Genomic DNA, 20,440 nt, shown 5'->3' on the forward strand with positions numbered 1-20,440 from the left:
TCCACTTTTCTTCAAAGATGTGTGACGCTTTCTTGTCAGGCTTGTTAGCAGAGAAGTTCAACATACTAGAAAAGGAAACAAAAAGCCTCAACTTCACAGGAAACTGCTTAAAATCCCTCTGAAACCATGCTTCATTAAATGTCTTCTGTGTTGTTGCATAAGTGACTTTTTAAAAAATTTCTCTCAGTGGTTTCCACAGTTCTGTGCATGGGTGCCATCCCAATTTAATGACCTAGAATTATGTCTAATTGCTATTCTATCCTCCTTTCCCACACCATGTGGGGCAAGGAACTTTTCTCATGACACCAGTGCCTTAGGTTGTTTTTTTTTTATATTGTCATTTTCACTCATATTCTTTTATGTCCTGATCTAAGGCCTCTTAAAATGAATCTGTTCCATACCATGGAAAGAGAAAGACTTGGAACATCTCACACTGTGAACACAGCTCACCAAAGGATAGAGTTTCCTCAGGCTGATTAGACATCTGCAAAGCAAGTGCCATCCAAATGAGGTGTCTAGACTCCTTGCATTCAGTAAGGGATCAGAGATTTCCCAGGCACAGGAGGCATGATTCTGAATGTTTGACACAGGTTAAATAAATCACACCCTAGAAATACCTGTGTTTTTCCCCTTTATTGTCTTATAAAGGGTGAAGATGGATAACCATAACACAAGCACACACCCCAAAACAGTTCTAGTATCTGAAGGAAGATATGGCAAAAGGAAGTATCAGAGGCAGAGGTGGATAGAAAGAAGCAGAAGGCTCTAGTGAAAAGCACAACTAAGCTGTCATGTAGCTCAAACATTCCACATCAGGCATTAGGGAAAAAGTGTGTGTGTGTGTGTGTGTGTGTGTGTGTGTGTGTGAGTGTTAGAGCAGCCTAGTTTACCTGCATCTTAGTAAGCAGTTCAGAAAACTTTTCCAGGTTCTGAGCTGAAACACTTGCTCTGCCAAAGCATAATCCTAGAATTGTGATTTTTGGCAATGGGAGTTTTTCTATTTTGACAAATATAAACTGTCACATTTAGTTCCTATGTGAAAAGCAAGAGCTCATAACAATATGAACCTCTTCTTTATTTCTGACACCATGCACTGCATTCCACACAATTCCACTGAAAAAGCACCAGCCCTGCCAGCTGACTCCTTGCCTGCCAGGCTCCTGGAGCTGCTGAATCCACATGTCTCCTGGCCCCACATCCAGCTGCGCCTTTCCCTTGGACACTGGCACGGCAAAGCCAAGGGACTTGTCTTGTTATATCTCCGGTGCCCCTGGGAGAGAAGCGGTCCCCTGTGCATGTCCTCTCCCCAGGGGTCTGGTACCTGGAGATGTGGGATGAAAGAAAAGAAAGAAAGTGTGGAAAGGCACCCCAGGGCCTCAGGGACAGTCCAGAAAAATTTGATTTGTTACCCGGCGTGCAACAAGCCAGTAATTACACACCTGAAAGAGAAATCGCTTATTCTCTCTACAGCTCCCTGAAAGGAGCCTGTACCCGGGTGAGGGTCGGCCTTTTCACCATGGTGACAAGTGACAGGGCGTGGTTTTAAGTTGCGCCAGCAGAGGTTTAGGTTGGACATTAGGAGGAATTTCTTCACAGGAAGGGTGATTTGACACTGGAATGGGCTGCCCAGGGAGGTGGCAGAGTCACCCTCCCCGAGGTGTTTAAGGAGAGGCTGGATGTGGCACTCGGTGCCATGGTCTGCTTGACAAGGTGGTGTTCCCTCACGGGTTGGACTCGATGGCCTCAGAGCTCTTTTTCAACCTCACTGATTCTCTGATTAATTTCACAGTGCACAAGCCCTGGTGCTGGGTGGCGTCCCACAAGCCCGGCGCGCCGACTATCACAATTTTTTCCTGCGTATACACTTTGGCCAACAGAGGCATTAGCGTTCCCCGGCACAGTTTATTGTCAGCGCTAATCACGGTGCTCGCCGCCCCTCGGCGCCCCCCCGCCATGGCGCCCGGCACCACCCTGACGTCACTTCCCGGGGCCGGGTTCGTCCCTGCCGGCCGCGCTCCCCATGGCGGCGGCAGCGGCGGCAGCGGGGGCTGGCGGGGTGGGCGGCGGCGGCGCCTCGGCGGCGCTGGGCGACGGCGGTGCCATCGACTATTCGGTGCACGAGGCGTGGAACGAGGCCACCAACGTGTACCTGCTGGTGGTGCTGGCCAGCCTCGCCCTCCTCGTCTACGCGCGGCGGTGAGAGGCGGCCCGGGCGGGGCGGGGCGGGGGCTCCCGCGGGGCCCGCACGTGGGGGGGCGCCCGCCCTCAGCACCGCGCCCTCACCGCCGTGCCCTCATCGCCGTGCCCCACTCCCTCCTGCTCGCAGGAACAAGAGGAGGATCATGCGCATCTTCACCCTGCCCCCGGCCGCCGAGACGCCGCCCGAGCCCAACTTCTACGACAGCATGAAGAAGATCCGCCTGCGGCAGCAGCTGGAGATGTACTCCATCGGTAAGTCGGAGGAAAACGGGGATCCCCCGGGCCTGAGGGCTGCTGGGGGCCGTGCCTAAAGGGGCGGCCTGGAGGCTGGTGCAGCGGGAACGCCCCCGGTGCTGTGGCGCCCTGTGAGGAGCGGGGGCTCGGCAGCAGCCGGGGCCGCAGGACTGCTGCCTGAGGAAGTGCGGAGCGAGGGAGCGGCTGTGCAATCGTCCTAAAGCAAATGTCAAAACGATGCCTATGTTACACTTTGAAAGAGCTAGGAAGGTCTGGATGTTGTGAAAATGTGGGCGGACTTGTAAAAGTTGAGAGGACTGTGGAATGATGAGTAAGACAACCACATAAATTGAAAATTAATTAGAATTTTACTGTACCAACAAGTGTTGCTGCTCGGATCTCAATGCTGAAGGTCAGGATGGAGGCAGGAAAGAGCCCCAAGCCTGTGATATTCCAGTGGTCCAATTCAGAGAAACACAACCTTGCTTCACACCTGCCCTACATGTATGCCTAGAGGAAATACAGCAAAAAAACCCTTAGTGATCTGAAACCACATTTTAAATGCAAAGACTTGATATAAAGATTCTTACATCAGGCCATTGCATTCTGTAGGAACAAAATTGGATGTTCTTCCTACAGTGGAGTGCCTGCTGGCATTTGCTGATGGTGTTTGTACCACTGCACACAGCTCTTTGATCTCCCTTTGCCTTGCTAACCAGATTAATTTTGAAGTCAGTGTAATTGTTAGCTTGTGGCTTGTATATTGTGGAGGAGATGAGAAATGTGGACATCAGCCTTGTGACTGTTGACCTGTTCACATCATCAGTAATAAAACTCTTGAAGCCATAGCCTTTAATTTTATTTATTTTTATTCTAATAAAAGGACCTGAATGGAATCATAGTTCTCTGCCATTGATTCACTGACATTTTGCTATGACTCTACTGTTCAGCATTTATAAGGTGAAGTTCCACATGGTGACTGAAACTTCCCCATGTGTGGGGGAAATGAGGTTCTCTGATGTTACGTCTGTTTCTTGATTATTGTCATAGTTACATATATATATAATATATAAACATAAATATGTACATATATAATATATAAACATAAATATATACATATATATACATGTATGTAATAAATAATACAATAATAGTAATAATAATATAAAATAAATTGTATAATCAGTGTTGATTGGTATTTCTTTTTTTCAGCAAGGAAGTATGAACAGCAGCAGCAGCAGCCACCAAAACAGACTGAAAGCGTACAGCTCTCAGTGGAATGAAGCCCACAGTTCTGTAGGAACTCAGGACATATATCCAGTGCTGATTTTAAGAGTCAATGTGGAGCTATTTTCAATGCTTTTTAATTGACACATAGCTGAAGGCAAGGGGGAAAGGGAGGGGACTGTCCCTAAAAGTTTGTTCTTAGTCGCTTTTCTCTGAGCCCTCGTGCGGTAAAGCGAGTGCCCACTGGAACATTCAGCATGGAAGTACCCAGCACAGGGCAGACCTGCTCAGAGGAACATGAGGGCAGGGAAGTGCAGTCTTAGCAATGTCTGAAACTATTTCTCTCTGCTAGCTGACCTTGGAAATCAGCTCCTACCTTCTCTGGCAACAGCACCCTGGAGAAAGCGAGGCAGTACCTGTCTGCCTGGAAAGCCTTGTGTTCCTTGATGATGGTTGTTGAATTTGCTGAATACAGTCAGTAAGTGTGACTGAAGGCACTGTGGCCATACTGCCTGGTGAAGGTGAAGCTTTGAGAGCCCAGAGTGTCAGGTGGTAGTGCGGAAAAGTTTTGCTCTCTGTTTATTTGGGAGTTGTGTATGCATTACTGTGAACCTTTCCTGGAGAAACTTTGAGACATACACAGTGAACTACACATCCAGAAGACACTTAAAGCCACTACTCTAATGTTAATAGCAAAGGTGGTTAGCTTAATTTACTCAAATTGCTGTAAAGAATGGGTCTGTCTGTAAAAATCAGTATAAGCAGGTCATAGCTTGTCCAAAAGAGACTTCACACTGCAGTTACTTTTTCTTTCTAGGTAAATCTCAAAATCAGTTAATTGAAAGGATTCTGCAGAAATTACTTTTTAATAAAAGCATCTAATCATGAAAACTATTTGAAGATGTATCATGCTGTAATTCCTAAGGTTACACAAGGTGAGTTGGCCGAATGATGAACAACCAGCACAGCGCTGGGTGTTTATGTCCAGAGGTTCTCACCTGTTTTGCTCTGAAATCTATCAAACCCTGGAGCAGTGGTGAGCACCACTGCGGTTACATTTGGATATTAAGAAACTTGGCTTTGAGCACCAAAATTTTACTATATTGAAGTGATCTGTACTTCAGCGTCTGTAGGGACTGTAAAACGTCACCCGGGCGGAACTGACAGTGGCAGAAGGAAAGGCTCCTTCCTTTGCCCCATGGAAAGGCTCCTTTGGGTGAAGGGTGGCTCCCTGTGACAGCTTCCTTGCTGTAAGGAACCGCGGAAAACAGCGGGGTCGCTGCGCGGGGCCGAGGGCTGGCGGGCGCGGGGAGCGGGGAGGGCGCGGAGCCCCGGGGCGGCCTGAGCCGTGTCCTCCCCACGTTACTGTGCCCCTGTGATGACCCCGCTCCGCAGCGCGTCCCCGTCACTCGGCGGGGTTTACGAGTCACAGACATCCACGCCCAGCAGAGCTCCCCGGGCGCAGGGGAAATCTCCGGTCCGCATCCCCCTCCACCTCCCGGAAACCTCGCCGTTTCCCCTTGGCGCGACCTCACTTCCTCCCGCGCTTCCGTCTCCGGGACGCGCCGGCTCCCGCTGCTGCCGCCGCCACCGCCGCTGCTGCTGCTCGGAGGCCGGAGGCGCCCGCCGGGCGGTGAGTGGGGCCGCGCCGCCCGAGCCCCCGCCGCCCCCCGCGCGCGTCCGCGCCGAGGGGAGGGCAAGGGCGCCTCGCCGGGGGCCGTGGCGAGGCGGGAAGGGGCCGCCCGAGGAGAAAGCACGGTCGGGGGCGGGGAAGGGGTGTCCGAGTCCCGCTCCATTCCCGCGGGAGGGCTTGGTGCCGCCGCCGGGCCGGCGCCGCCGTCCTCCGCGGGAGCGCTCCGCTCCGTCCTCCGCGGGAGCGCTCCCCGCGTGTCCCGTGCCCGGGTTCGCGCCGCGGCGATGTCCCGGCACGGGGGCTCGTGGCGGTCCGGACAGCTGAGCCCTCCCTCCTTCCCACCGGCCCTGCCCACCCGGCGGGCAGGCAGGGAACGGAGCCTTCCCAATGGCGCATCTCGGCCGGCGCCGCTGCCCGCCGCAGCCCCGGTGCGGCTCCGCTCGCTTCAGTGGAGCGGCGTGGCGGAGAATGAACCCGCGCCCTGCCGCTTTCCCGGCACAGCCGCCTTTCGAGCTGCAGATAATCAGTTCACGGTTTGTCTCTCAGCTCAGCTGAAAGCAACGTGAAGGGCTTCGAAATCTGGAGCAGCGTGCGGCTTCGTTTGTATTCATGGACCTGGGGCGGTGGCAGGAGCATCTCAGACTTACTTGTCCAGAACAAAAGGCTTGTAAGGAGAAGTAGCAAAAGAAAAAGGTTTTCTAGGGCCCGTGCCTTTTGCCTGTGCTAGGGTGTTCGAAGTGTGCTGCTTGAGCCATGAGCGAAGGGCAGCGTGGTTTGCTTTCCCGGCAAGTGCAGCCACGGGAGTTCTGTCACCGTGAAACTATACCCTGTTCTGCAGGGGGGTTTATGTTTTCAGCTGTACAGTACAAGTATGTGTTGGGACAGAAGGTGTAGTCAGCTTTTGAAATTTTACTTCAAATATCTGCACTGATTTTTACCTGTTAATTCATGATCCCAAAAAAGCAAAGGCAGATAGGGTAGAGAGACAATAGATTTTTTTATGCATCCATTTTTAGTAGTCAGGCTTATAGGCATGCACAGGAGCAGATTCTCAGACTCTCATGGAACTTAGTTAATGCAGAACTTTGGATGTGCTGGATGGGGAAAGTTATGACCTAACAAAAATTGGGCCAAAGTTATCTTCAGTTACATTTATTTTTGAGAATGCTGTACAAAGGGAACTGTTTCTAGCTTACCCAATAATGTTTAAAAAGCTATTATGCTGTGTAGATTGAGTGGTGTCTGATCACATGAAGCATGTGAGGAAAGGCTTTCTAAGCAGTTAAAACTTTACATCTGTAAGATACTGCAGAAAATCATTAACAAGTTGCTCTCAATTATAACTCCAAAGTTTTTGAGAATCTGACCACTCTGTTGTCTCCATGTGAGCTGCTGAATGTCAGATCTTTGTAAACGCATTCTTCAGATGGCATTACAACCATACCTCTATAATCTTATGTGAAAACTATAATCTTCTGTTAAGTGGTGGAAAAGTCATCTCTCTCCTTGTAACCCAAAATGTGGCTGGCTAGGTTTTTTACTCAGCACTGCACACATCAAAGGATTTTGATACAGCTCTATAAGTTCTGTGACAAGGCTCAAGAGGGTCTTAAATATTTAAGCTATGAGTATGTCTGTGTTTAAAGAGGACGTCGTAAACTCTGAAGGCCTTGTAGTGAAAATTTCCTCCCTTGTGCCACGAGCATTTCGAGTTTCAGTCCAGTGTTACATGCCCGGATAGTATGAGCTGGTATGTGCAAGCCCAGCCCAGAGGAGAACGTGTCTTGCAGCAGCTGCCATGATGCCTTATAGCCAGCCACAGGATTTGGGAATTTCAGCAGAGTGATGTGTGATTGGTCCTAAACTTGCTCTCAAACTTTCCTCCCAAAACTGCCTGTCCCATTTAGAAGGCCCACAGAGGAAGCCTTTGCTGTACCACTAGTGCTAATGATGCAGGTAGAAGCTCTGAGAATGGAGAGAAGATCGCGGTGCTTTTGTCTGAGGACAGTTTGCAGGGAAGCTTCTTCAGTGCAATGCAAAATTATTAATTATGAATATTCTAACCAGTGATGAATCTTTCTGTAATTTATGTTTTGCATATATGATTAAGCAGCATTGGCCAAAAGCCTGGTGACAGCACAGGGCTCTGGAATGTTTTCCTGTTGCCTGGGCAGTTTATTCATGTTAGCTTACTTCCGTGAGCTTTAATCGCTCCTTTTAAAGTCTTCCTGAACTCAGGAGTGCCCATGCTATTGAGCAAGCTGAAATTACACACGCTGCAGGGAGCAAGGTGGGGATGTTGCAACTTAACATCTCTTTTGGAGGAATTGAAAAGATTTTGTCCCAGCCCTAATTTCTGCATTAAAGAAATTGAAAATTGTTATTGCGTGCCTTCTTCAACAGGGAAGCAGCTCATTGTTAGAAAACGTGTTATTAAATCCATGATGTCTTCGGCCTGTTATGCCTAAAGAGCAACAGCAATTGGAGGAGGCTTGCTGACAAAGGGGAGTCTTCAGTCGTGGTTGCTTATGCTCCAGATAAGAAGCAGTGATCAAAAGGCGTTCCCTTTCCCCTCCAAACAATTAAACTGTGCTTTAGTCATGGTGAGGAGCCTGGGTGTTGTTTATTAACGTAGTCATGCAAACGAAAGGCAGCACTCGGTCCTGTCCTTGAGACAGGGGTGCCGCTGAGGAGAAGAAGGTTTCAGTGCCTCAGGCCCTCGAGAACGGAGGTAAGAGCCTTCACTTTGCAGCCCCGCATCTGTTGTGGCATAAGAGTTAAGGGCTATGATCCAGATTTTTGTAGTCTAACAAGCTCCACCAGAAGCTGGCATTGCCTGGGTCGAGAGGCCTCCCTGCTGGCTGAGGGAGAGGTACAGAGGATGACCAGAGGTACTGACTGCTGGCAGAGCAGCCCCAAGCCAGCACAAATGTCTCATGAGAAATCTGACATCAGGGAGTGGGAACTGGTGCTGCTTCTTCTGTAACAGAAGGCAAGAAGGGAGGGAAAAAAAAAAAAAGACACATGTACTATTTGGAGCAAAAGGATCATGATTTTTTTAGGCAGAAAAATAGAAAAATCCTGCCTTAATTACTTTTTTCCTCAAGTCTCTGATAAAAAATGGCTGATAAAACTTTGCAGTGCTCAGCTGTCTTTGTGAAATTTGTGTTTGCATTGAAAAGACTAAGAACCTTTTTAAGAATGAAGGTGCTTTGCCTTATTTTTGAAAGGAATGCCTAAGCTTTGGGTGTTACTTTAATGAAAATAATTCCTGATCTTTTTATGGAATATATAAACTCTGGGCGTTACTTTAATAAAAATAACTTCAAACTCCAAGATTAACAGAATTGCTAAAAGGAATTAGTTCTCAATATGAAAAACAATAAACTAACTTTGGAATTTCTGAACCAAGCCCTCAAAGGCAATTTGTGGCAAAACTCCAGGAAAAAAAGTCTCATTTTTATAAAATTATATCTAGGCACTGCTTCAAAAAGTGATTCTCTCCTTGCAAATGCCTAGGAATGAGGTATTTTAAGATAATTTGGTTTAATTTTAATCTAGCAGAGAAATAAATTAATCTTGAAAAGGGGCTGTTCAGATTTGGGGTTTACTGAAACTGTAGTCTGAGAAAATACTTCACATTTGCATATCTGAAGAAGAACTTAGATCCTGAGTCTGCGAAGGAGTAGTCCCCTTCAGTTTCTGCCAGGCTGTCAGACCTGCTGGAACTGGTTTTGGACATCCATGATGTATAAAATGCACAGGTGGATCTACAGCTTGCTCCTGAGAAAGACCATGGTTTGATAAGATGGTAGCAACAGTTGTCATTTTCGTAATGGAGTAGAACAGGTATTTTGAAAAGACTCAGCCAACAGGAGAGCTGTATTACTTTCCAAAATATCCTCTGGATCATCTTGGAAACATGGTTTGTAATATGCTCTTGACTGACAGCGAAGGGTGCGAGGCGTGAATTCCTGAGCAGGGAAGATGTATGTGGGTTGTGCAATGGGAGACTCCATGTGATGTCGTTATTTATGGCGCTTCTCTCAGATGTCTTTCTGGGACTCAGACAGCTGCTGTGAACTTTACCCAGCACTGAGCACTAGGTATGTTTGAGTGACTATTTTGCTGTTGCTTGGATCATAGTGATAAGCAGTACAGAGCCAGGTTCTGTGACACTGGTTGAAAGAACAGAGCAGAATTTGTACTGGTTGATGAAAACCTTGCAAAGGGGAAAAAAAAATGAGATTATCATCTTCCATAGCTTTGGTTGGTGAACATCAGGGAGTGGTAGTTGAAGGCAGCCCATTTCTTTCTGCTGTAATATGGAAGGAAGGGTGGACTGACAGAAGAGGGAGAGTTGCTTTTTCTTTTCAGATAGAGGAAAAGGTGCAGGTTTTTCCCTCTTATCTCTTTTCTTCATGACTGTGTTGTTAAATGGCAGCAACCATTGTTTGCAGGAACTTTTCATTGCTTTAGTAAAGAGCTGTGGGTTGTCATGCGTTTTGATATGTGGCAGTGCTGTTGTTAAACAGATCCAAATCTACAGTCAGATAAGGCTCGGAATAATTGATGTTTTTAGCTCAGCTAAATAACTGGGCTCACATGATCTGTAAGTGGCCAGCAGTTTTTTTCTTAGGCAAAGTATGTACTGCTTGTATTGTACATTTATTTAAAGCTAATTTTATCACAACAGATTGAGAATTCTAGCAACCAAAAATACCTGACTTGAGTCTGTTAAAAAAGTCTCCTTACCCAAAGTCTGCTTCTGTGTGTGACAAACAGAAAATATCACTTCTTTTTGACTTCAAAGTCAGTAATGACCCCAAAGTGGTGAAAGCATTGCACTCTGTGCCTCTGAGATTACTTTTGCCACTGCTGATGGGAGAATTGTTCTGTATCATTATTGTCTTCCCTTTCAACCTCAGCACATTCTGGAATGCCAAGGGCAAACCACTCGCTGGCTGATCCGAGGTCCTGGCGGTGCTGGTATAGCAGTGCTCTGAGCCTTGTGGCTTGGACCACTCTTTCAGCATTGCCTAAGACATTGTACAAGTACCCAGCTCAGTATATTGTCTTTATACATGTGAGACTGAAGGACAGGAAAACGTTTGTGGCCTCTTGGAAAGAAACGGTCAAGATCCTTGCTCTGAAACAGAGTTTCTAAGACCTCTGTAGCTATTAAACAGCATTAAGAGGTCTTTGAGAAATACGTGAAAGGACAATTTTACTGCCATTATGAGACCTGTCACTTTATTGACTAATCAGTCTCTGATACTCAAATAGAGAAAAAAGTTGCATGTGTTTGGATTATTTAATGAGGTAACTGTTGACAAAGTGGGGCCTTTTACCAGTTCTGTTAGTGCTATTTTGATCATTAAAGAACTTCATTTGTTTCTGAACCATAAGCTGGAACAGGCTTTTTCTCTCACCCCCTTGCTTGCCTGAAGGTTGTTCCAAAGAGAGTTGAAACGGTATAATTTTCATTTTGGTTGAGGCAAAGAAGTATTCTCGTACCATAACTCACCAGTTCCAAGCCCATAATCACAACATTTGTGGTCAAACAGTGATGACTGTGCGGTATTTCTCACAGATGCTGTAAAAACTCTGTCATCTCCTTGGGAGGCCATCTTCCCATGAGATACCAGCCTTTCTCTCTTTCTTTCCTGGAGGCTTTCGGACTGAGAACCTGTGGCCTGGAGTCCAAAGTTTTAGCTTCAAAGGCTTGGAGAAGAAAATGCAGCCCAAGTAATGACTGAAAGCAGGTTTTGGGGAGACAACAGGATCCAGAACTTCAAGTGTGCTTTAAGAGTCTCCCTTTCTTGTCTGCTGCTTGCATATATATTTTTTTTCCCCCACCAAGCTTTTGTTGAATGAAGGTGTGGCTTTATACATTGATGCATACATTGTGTGAGCAGAAACAGCAGAGAGCACTGGAGCTTTAATAAGTACTTGGCACAATAATCATGATGAATGTGCCATGAGCTCATCCATAAGGAACTAAAGTAGCAACACAGGCTAAAGTTATTGTACAGGGGAACCTGCAGCCCACAAGAACATCAGCCAGGAGCAAAATAGGATTGGTGTTGCATGGTTTGGCCCTGTTATTCTTTGTTCAGGTATGGTGATGAGAGGGCAGTTCTTTGCTCAGAGAGGTTCCTGTACAGCCCTCTGTTCTAAGTAAATGTATCAGAATCTTGAAGGGGGGTTTCAAAGTGCACAACATAGAGCAAAACATCTTGCTTATAAGAGTGGCATCCCTGGAGTGGAAAACGACATGAAAGTGAGCTTGCAAGCTCTAGAAGAAGGGAGAGCCTGCTGAAATCTTGGTGCAGCTGCCAACTTTCCTGCAGATCCCAGAAGTGTAGCTTGAATGTTGCTAGATGTCTAATAGAAGTTGCTCAGTAGTTTCCTTGAAGATCCTCAGATTGTGTCCTGTCACAGGGCATAGTGTAGCATGGAAATTTATGGTGCAAGGCAGGCTGGAGCTCTTGGAAGGGGAACAGAGGTGGTTAATGGTTATACTAGTTCCCATAGTGCAAGAACAAAGGGATATTTAAATTACATTAGGCATAAATACACACCACACAATATTACTGAGAGCAAAAGTTTACTCGGATTCCAAGCAGACTTGGGCATTTATATGTATAATGACAATGTTGCTGTAAATGGGATTAAAAATAAATTAAGCACATAAACCTTCATCCTTATTGATGAGGTCAGGAAGGAATTTCCCTTTTGGGGGAATTACATCATTGCTCACTACCTGAACTGTTCTACCTTCTGTAGCATCTGGTCCTGATCACAGGAGGCAGGATTCTCAGAAAAACAGACCAGCAGTCTGACCTGTCGTGCCAGTCCCTGGGTAGGATCTTGTTGAAGGGCTTGAAAAGCATATTTTTTGGGGGGGAGGAGGGGGGGTTTCTGAGGCCACCTGTGCTGCAGTGTATGTCTGCTTTTCCAGATTCCCATTGGTGAAACAGGACAGCTGTTGTCCAAGTGCCTTTAATGAATCCTGAGAATTGCCTGTTGACATGTCAGCAGCAGGCCACGTAGAGATGGAAGATGTGATGGGCTCTTAAGGCATTGCTGTATTGCTCCATAGATTCAAAGGTAGCTCTGTGAGCAGCTGAACTAGTGAAGATAAATCTTTCCTGCAGCTCTCTTGGTTTTGGTGGCACTGCAGTGCCTTACACATTTTTCCTTCTTTCTCTCTTTCCATTACACAGCAGTGCTGTTAGCATCCCTGATTTTCCCCACAGCACAGTGCCTGAGCAGCTTCTCACTGCCTTGTAGTTAGTTCTTGGGTATATTTAATCAAAGCGTGCTGTCTCCCTATGTTTGAGAACCAGACCTTTTGCTCAGGAGACTGCCTTGGTTGCTTACTTTTGCAAGCCTGCTGTAGGAATTGAGCACTTCTGAAATCTCCTAACTTTTGCATGAGATTAGGTTGAAATTGGCCTTATAGTTTACATTTCTGTGCATGGAACAATCGGTGTGGTTGTATAACTATTGTTTCTTTGGGAAACAAGGAACACTTTCAGTCTTTCAAGAAAGTTACTGAAGAGTATTTTTTCTCTCAAAGCAATCAGGTGAATGAAGAGTTACACCAAATAATTGAGGTGTGTGTACTTTTAAAACATGCACTGTTTAATCTTTTCAGATTTTCCCCAAGGTACAAGGGGAAGATTTCCTTGCCAAAATACTGTAATTGAGTTAACATTCTGGGAGGTTTCTGTGTTTTGTTACTGAGCTACAAAGCTTCAGAACTTCTGTTACTGAGCTTCTGCTGGTGTTGGAAGGAAGGAAGATCAAAGTTAGAAGCACCAGTCTGCCAGTAAATTGTCTCTTCAAAAGAAAACTGAAAATTCCTCGGTTGTTTCAGGTGGCAGCCAGCATCAGATCTTATGGACAACTATTAACCTTTTCCTGCAGTTCTCTTTCTGCATGCAACAGTCAGCAGCCTGGATGTCTTGTAGTCTGTATGGTGTGTAAGCTGACTGTAGACATTTGATTAACAAGTGAAGATGTCAATAATAGATTGAATTGCTTGTCCTCAGTTAATTTCTGCTGCTCAGACACAATATGGAGTTATGATGACTATGGAACAGTAAAATTATGATTTCTGCTTCTTGTATACAGTGATCATCATGATAAAAGATTAAGAATCACTGTGGTGTAAAATAATTGAATGGTATATATATTATAAAATAATTCTGGATGTCCTGACAGCTGGACATTTGTGACTGCCTCAGCTTTCGTGCTTTTGAAAGCTTTTAAGCTCTTGAAATCTGTGATAGTTAACCTTTCCTGAGTAGCAGTAGCATGTCTCAGTAGCAGGCATGACCACTGAGGCACAAGCTTTCAAGACTGTTTGCCTTCTGAGCACTTCTGAGGGTAAGGACTCAATCAAGAGTTCAGAATTGGGGGAATATGTGTTTTTCTTTGACATGTAATCCCAGCACAGCAAATACTTTTCTGTCCAGTTACTTAAAATATGTTTTTTCTGCAATACCCAGAGTGCTCTCAGAGGGTTTCTTGCTTTGACTAAGGCTCAGTTATCTTCTCAACTGTGATGTGCAAGAAGTAAAGCCAAAACTTTGTGCTCTGGTGGGACTCTGTCCCTACAGCTGTCCCTTATTTCTGCTGTAAGAAAGCCAAAATGAGCCCTGTTTCACAGGGAGGAGTTGGGGAAGGACTACACTGTCTTTCTGATTCATGCATATGGAGCATGCTGCTGTCAACTGTTTTTGCAGAATAAAGAAGGATTTTAGATGAGATGTGGAATTCTGAGAAGTTTCGGTGATAGCTGATAAGATGTAGGGTCTGCTCTGCTTCTAGTACAAAGAGGTTTTGATGCTAATGTTTATTTAAATGTGGCCTTAACCCTAAAAGGGAGAGATAAAATGGCTTTCATGCTTCTGTTTCACTGAGAACTGGCTGGCAGAATGGTTTTGGTGCCTCCTTATCTGCTCTGAAGGCTTCATGGCTGGGGAGGCTGCAGAAATAATTCTCCTGTACCCCCTTATTCAGCATTCAGGCAAAACTGTAAAGCAGGCAGATGGTTTAAGCTGCAGCTTTGGACACAAGAGGGTTGTGTCTCCATTTTGCAGATGAGTCATCCCTTTGCTGTTTTGTTGTTAGACTCTAAACAGTGCTGCTCTTGGCTTTGGGCCTGCTTGACCCCAAGTTTTGGATGGCAGAAACAGACAAGTGTCCTCTACCCCAATGCCAAGTTTTATGACAGGTTGAAAATACCTTAGGCCGTTGTCACCTAGTAGTTAAGCTGCTGTAACACAGAGAAAGCTTTGTCTTCTCTTGTACCTGATAAGTGTATAAAACCACAAACTCTGTGCTACGGAAGTTGTGCAGATTAGGGAGCAATGGGAAAAGCAGAGGAGAGGCTTACTCACATCTTTGTTTTTAATCTAACTTGTGGGCTAGAGCTCTACTTGGACAAGTGAGTCCTGGGTAAAGATAACTGGCATTGTTTTCAATAGCGGATAAGTCAGCAGATGGGTCAGCAGTTTCTTTTAGTTGAGCTGGCTGCCGCAGACTAGTTCTGCAAGCTTGGCACCAGGTCATATTTTCCACAGTGTGTAAGGCTAGCTGGTGCAGGATTTCTCCTGCTCATGGTGTCAGGATCAGAGGTGCAGATTGGGGGATTGGTTACCCCGTTTTTGGCACGTGATGTTTTGCCAAACTAGGTTTGTAAGCTTTGCACTTGTGAAAGGAACTCTGATTTCCTAAAAGGAACTTGAATGAAAGTTGGGATTTTATTAAAGACACAGAGGCATATTATTATTCATCTTTCATTGCTTCATCCCTGTGATGTTTCCTGTTTTGCTTCTTGAGATACAGGTGTCATGATGAGGAGCTTCTCAGAAACAGAAGTGGATGATGAGTGGAGATGAAGAAATCATACATTTAAGAAGTTGGCTCAAGTTTCCGTTACAGGCATGGAAAGTTTCTGAGACCAAGCCATGCGAGAAGAACATGAGTAAAGAAGAGGGAGATGTAGACCCAGACTTTCTAGAAGGGATTGCAGGATTTGAGAGGACGCTGCACAAACGTCACGTAGTTTTCTTGCTTATTCATTTACCTGCACCCCTGAACTGTAATACTTTGTTTGCATGTCTGTTTGGAAATTGAAAAATCCCCTCACATCTGTGTCTTTAATATAATCGTGGCTTCAAGCTTGTTTTAGGAAGAGCAGAACATCACTGTAGTTTTCATTTGTGGATGAGATAGCTGCTGCTTTGTACTTGAAATCAATTTGGGGTTTTTGTTGTTGAAACATACATTGAATATGGAAAAGCTCAGACCATTACAAAATAGGAAGTTAGGGGTTTTGCTCAAGTTTAATAAACAGCCTTTGCATAGAAAGTATGACGACAGGTGCATAGGTAAAAGAAAAAAAATAGTGCTAGCCCTATGATTTGAGTAACCTTATAATGTATTGTTCTTATGGTGTCCTTAGACAGATGCCAGAATCAAATATCAATCAATTTTATCTTTTCTATCTGACTGTTGGTCAGAAAAATGTTCTAGGTAAGATTTCTTGCCAGGGTTGTAGGGTTATAAGTGCAGATTTCTTAGTCAGGAGAGAGCTTTTTGGAGAGAGAGTTTTTGAGCATCTTGGCTGTGCCGTGAAGTATCTCGAAGGAAATACTGGCCATGCAGTCCAACAACTTCATGATGCTGTGAACAGATTTGATTGTAGTAAGTCTCTGATACAAAGTAATTAAGACTTTGATGTATATGTATTTAAAATTTTAAAAGTAAATGTGTTTTCCTGTATTGAAAAGTATTGGTGGTAGTGGCAGGCAAAGAACATCTTTATTTTTCTTATGAACTCCTATCTGGTGTCTTATCCTTAATAAAAGGCTATGGTTATTTTTGTATACTGACTGAATATTTGGCCTTTAAGAGTATATAATTAGATAGAAGAGTAAAAGCAGTTGTTAAAGGACCATTTTTTTAAATGAAAATAGTTTGAAATCATATAATTTTAGTTTCTTCCGAATAGATGTGATTAGTGTGTTGGAAATAGTTTTACAGTGGATATAAGGGGAACAGTTGAGAGACAGTGGCTGAGAATGTGTCCAGCTATTTTTGTAGTTGTATTTTTGCAGTTAGATTTTTTCAGTCTCTTTACTTAGATATTTCCATATAATTGAGCTGCTACATCACAATGGGATACAAAAACTATTTGCACTTTATAATATTTACATTTTAAAATAGGTTTTATTGTAATTACTAATTGGTAAGTAAATTGCAATGACTGTGAGAAAATCCTAGCCTATTTTATTACTTTGATAGAAATTTGAATATGGGATAGTATTGTCTGTATCATATAATAATGTTTTCATGGATTTTTAGCTGCTGAAACTAAACTCAATAAACTTTAGCTACTGTTGTTGACTGGAACAAGTAAATCTGCACATTTGTTTTCTTCGTGTTACCTGCACCCCTGTGTTCACCTAGTGTTTCTGCCAGCATTACTCCTTTCATGGTGTTTGCCCATCAGGCACACTCAGCGTGGGCTCCTGCATGTTCTTGTGGAAGACTTTATTGATGGAGAACTGTGCATTCGAGTTTGTGCAATTAATCTGTTTTCTAAATAAACCTTAGAGAATCTCCGTCAAAACAGAATCCCAGGATTAGAGTAGCCAGTAGATGAGTTTGTAATTTTTTTCCAATTTTAAATAGATTTTTCAGTAATTGATGATAGTGTTTGCAAGTAGATAGAGAATGGTCTTTGTACCCCTGAATTTCACATATGATTAGTGCACCAGTGTATCCCAGATGGAAAGTACATTAGTGAATAATACAGTCCAGGTTCTGGATTGCTTTAGAGAATGGAAAATACTTTTTGCATAATTGAGGAATTTTTTAAACTGAAAAGTATTATTTTTCTTGTAAACCCATAGTACTTTGGATTTGAAAGAAACAAACTTGTAATATAACCCAAATTTATTGTAATCTGTTTAGCTATTAGTACTAAATTAAGTGATTAAGATATCTTCATGTCTGCTGAAGTTTTAAAGAAAAAATCAAATTGTGAAAGATATCTGGTTAAAGGCTTGGAGACAGTGTTGATTGAAATATTAAGCCCATTTTGGGAGTAATATATTCCACTGTTTCAGAGCAACTCTTTTCCTCACATAATTTTATTAATTTGATTTAATTAAATATCTGTTTAATTCAAAGTGGAGAAACTGATTGATAGTTGAAGAGATGGCACAATTAATTTTCCCCTTTTTAATTTATGTGTAGAAGAGATGGAAGAGGAAATTATTTATATGACTTCTGAAGGTCTCGATGAAAAGAAACCATTTTTGAATTAATTATAGATTCCTTTATTACTTCCTTAAAGGAAAAAATACTTTATATTTTTTTTGCCTGTGTATTCAGTGTTCCTTGTTTATATGATTATCTACTTGCTTGTTTGTTTTACGGATAACAGTGGGTAAATTTTCCTTATCAGTATGACAGGTATAGACCTTGTTCCCTTCCAGGTCTTGCAAGAAATGTGCTCTGCCATTTTTTCTTCCATATTTCAGAGGTTCTTCCATATTTCAGAGGACTCTTGACATAGTGTTATTGTCATGCGTGGCTGCCATAGACTTAATTTTATTTATTTTTGGGGGTTATTTTCTCTTTTTCTACTTGATTTTTTCAGCTAATTCTGGAATTTGCACCCTTCTTTGGAGTGGTGTGGCTCTTCTCACAGCGCTTGTGTGGAGCAGAGAGGTCTGTGTCAGTGCCACTCCCATTTTTGGGTTGGCCATTTTCTGCGTGGGGGATGCATAGTCCAGAGAAGTCCCAGCCTGAGCCACAGTGGCCACAGCAGGATCCTGGCATGGCCAGCTCTGGTTCTCACACCGGCAGGCAGGGGAGAAGGGAAGGTTCCTCATGGAATCCCCTTTGCTATTCCTGACCTCTCAGCAGCATCCATTGTATCTCGTCTTCTGTGGGCAGCCATGGGGCTTCTGAGATGCGTCAGTGTCGTCATCATGGCTTAGCTAGGAATGCCTTACCCTGAGGATGAGGCACAGAGGCCACCGGCCCTGTTTGCTGGTGCCAAGTGCTCAGATACATTCTGCTGCCTAATAACTTCCTCTTCCCTGCAGCCTGTGTGTCAAGCAGAGAAATTTTAGTTGTTCAAGCTCTTTTGGAGGATGAATACGCTCATCAGTCCGTATGTCCTGTTATCTTGCCCAAACCTTTAGGAAGACTCTTTGTGCTCCACCTGGACATTGGCACTGGACCACTGGGTTTGCTCCCCGGCCTTCCATGAGAGATAAAGCCTAACTTTTCTCAGCCTGCTTCATATGACTACACACCCTTAGTAAGCCCTCTTGGAGGTGTTTGCTAAGCCAAGAACCCAGCTGTGGGACACTCTTCATTGACAGTGATTTAATCTGTAGCCCATGTCACAAGTCTGTTGGGCACTTCTTTGTTCAATCTACGGTGAAGCTACCAGCAGGTTAATGTTGCCTGGTAGGTGGAACTCAAGATATTTGCTTCTCCATCATGCTCCTCATGCCTTTAGCAGCAAAGGCTGCAGCAGACAGATGTGGATAATACATGGACTCAAGAACAGAGATCAGCAGCTGTTGGGCTTTGAGGGGGCAACAGGCCTATTAATTGGCAGATGCCAAGCTTTGCATGATAGCCAGGCAGCGTAAGCACGAATATTTGGCTCTGATTCCTGTGAAATGAAGCCAAGGTCACAGCTTTCATTGCTGTTTCCCCCTTTATATCTCTATTACTGCAATGCTCATAGGGAAAAAGAAGCAGCAAAATTTCCATTGCCAGACTTTACTGGCTTAATCTATTCCATTTACTCCCATAACCCTGGTTGACACCTCTGTGAGTGTTATCCATCCTCTCTTTGGTTATAGCCCTGATCCTTTTCTCCTTTTGACATTCAGCTAGATCAGGAGTGCTTGGTCTTCTGTCCTGTGGGCCACACCGATTCTGGAGGTCGGCAGTGAGAGCCAGCCGGTGTGGTTTGGCATGTTGATAGCCACTCACTCCTGCAGCTCTGTTTGAAGAGGGGTTTGCTGGACTCAGGGGAGCTCCAGCCATCTCTTCTGGCTCAAACAGAAGGCTCCACAGTGGTTGTTCTCTGAAACCCAAACTGAAATGGAAATGGCAGGCAATCTGGGGCTGGACGTGTCAGGTTTCCTTTATCTGAAAAATTTGCATTGTTGACTTTTGGCAATGTTGGCAACCACACTCTGGCTTTTCACCAAAGGCATCTTTACATATGCCTCTGAATTTGCAAAATGCATATTTTTGGATTGCCACAGGAGTGTTTAATGGGCAGTTTTTATGTTCTGTGTAATGTCAGTACAGGTCTGTTAGTATTTCAGGATAATGCTCCTTGAGTTGTCAGCAGTAGCCAGGGCTTTTATAGTACTGTGCCCATGCTGACTGCTTGGGATATGGGACTGGGGAGGGGAAGATTAAGCTCAGGGTAGCTCTGAACAGCAGCTCACCCTTTTCCTTGCTCTTAGTATGGACATGAGTGTGCCCCAGTCTCTGGTCAGTCGGCTGGAATCACAGGCGATGCAAGTCCAGTTCCCAGCATTAACTGGGAATGGACCATTCCCAGCTTGAATCAGCACTGGCCAAAGCCTTGCTCCTTCAGCATTGCTTTGCTGCCTTTGAACTCCTCCTGGCTGGACATGGGCTTGTGCTGTGGTAGGGGCTGGAGTCAGCGTGGCTCTCCCAGGCCACACAGCACCCGGAGCCTGTGTCAGCCTCTGTGCCAGCCTTGGCCTCCAGCAATTCCACTTGTGGGTTCCTCCCTTTCATTTCCCAGGGCTGGCTCACTCCGTAGACAAGTGTGATCTCAAGCAGAGTCACATGCTGTAACATGGCAGCTCTCCATGCATGCCTGTGCAAGCACAGCTAATTCACCTCGACCACTGGAAGTCCCTTGACTGGGGTGGGATGTCCTCTTTGAGAGCCCGCAAGCTTGCTGGAAAAAAAAATGTTTGGATGACAGGGTGACAGAGTTCAGAGCCATCAAGAAAGCCCATCCAAGGGATTTGATTCCTTAGAGTAGAGGAGTTGCTCCATCCCTGAATGCTAAATGAATTCTTAAGTTTTATATCTACTGCATTAAACTTT

At 44.7% G+C, this 20,440-nt stretch overlaps 2 protein-coding genes across 3 annotated transcripts in view; both read left to right on the forward strand.

Moving 5' to 3' along the window:
- The first annotated feature begins 1,998 nt into the window (after positions 1 to 1,998).
- Positions 1,999 to 16,715, forward strand: SMIM19 (small integral membrane protein 19). Of its 2 annotated transcripts, none has more exons than XM_059471453.1 (3): positions 1,999 to 2,196; positions 2,327 to 2,451; positions 3,646 to 4,554. In XM_059471453.1, the coding sequence occupies exons 1-3, from the start codon at positions 2,021 to 2,023 to the stop codon at positions 3,714 to 3,716; spliced, it is 372 nt and encodes a 123-aa protein (XP_059327436.1). In that variant the 5' UTR covers positions 1,999 to 2,020; the 3' UTR covers positions 3,717 to 4,554. The 2 variants fall into 2 exon arrangements, with proteins under 2 accessions (XP_059327436.1, XP_059327437.1); XM_059471454.1 differs by lacking the exon at positions 3,646 to 4,554 and adding an exon at positions 15,155 to 16,715 and having other exon boundaries at positions 2,004 to 2,196.
- Positions 5,232 to 20,440, forward strand: part of SLC20A2 (solute carrier family 20 member 2) — a 56,712-nt gene continuing 41,503 nt past the window's right edge. The window contains exon 1 of the mRNA XM_059471449.1: positions 5,232 to 5,293. The gene's annotated coding sequence lies outside the window, so the exon portion shown is untranslated. The remainder of the gene's footprint in view (positions 5,294 to 20,440) is intronic.

The sequence above is a fragment of the Ammospiza nelsoni genome, chromosome 4 (genome assembly GCF_027579445.1).
Source record: "Ammospiza nelsoni isolate bAmmNel1 chromosome 4, bAmmNel1.pri, whole genome shotgun sequence".
NCBI classification, from domain to species: Eukaryota; Metazoa; Chordata; class Aves; order Passeriformes; family Passerellidae; genus Ammospiza; species Ammospiza nelsoni.

Excerpts from the sequence above, each read along its gene's own strand:
- SMIM19 (XM_059471453.1), top strand. The coding sequence starts at position 2,021 with ATGGCGGCGGCAGCGGCGGCAGCGGGGGCTGGCGGGGTGGGCGGCGGC. Across the intron at positions 2,197-2,326 it reads CTCCTCGTCTACGCGCGGCG|GAACAAGAGGAGGATCATGC; the intron begins GTGAGAGGCGGC and ends TCCTGCTCGCAG. Across the intron at positions 2,452-3,645 it reads GCTGGAGATGTACTCCATCG|CAAGGAAGTATGAACAGCAG; the intron begins GTAAGTCGGAGG and ends TCTTTTTTTCAG.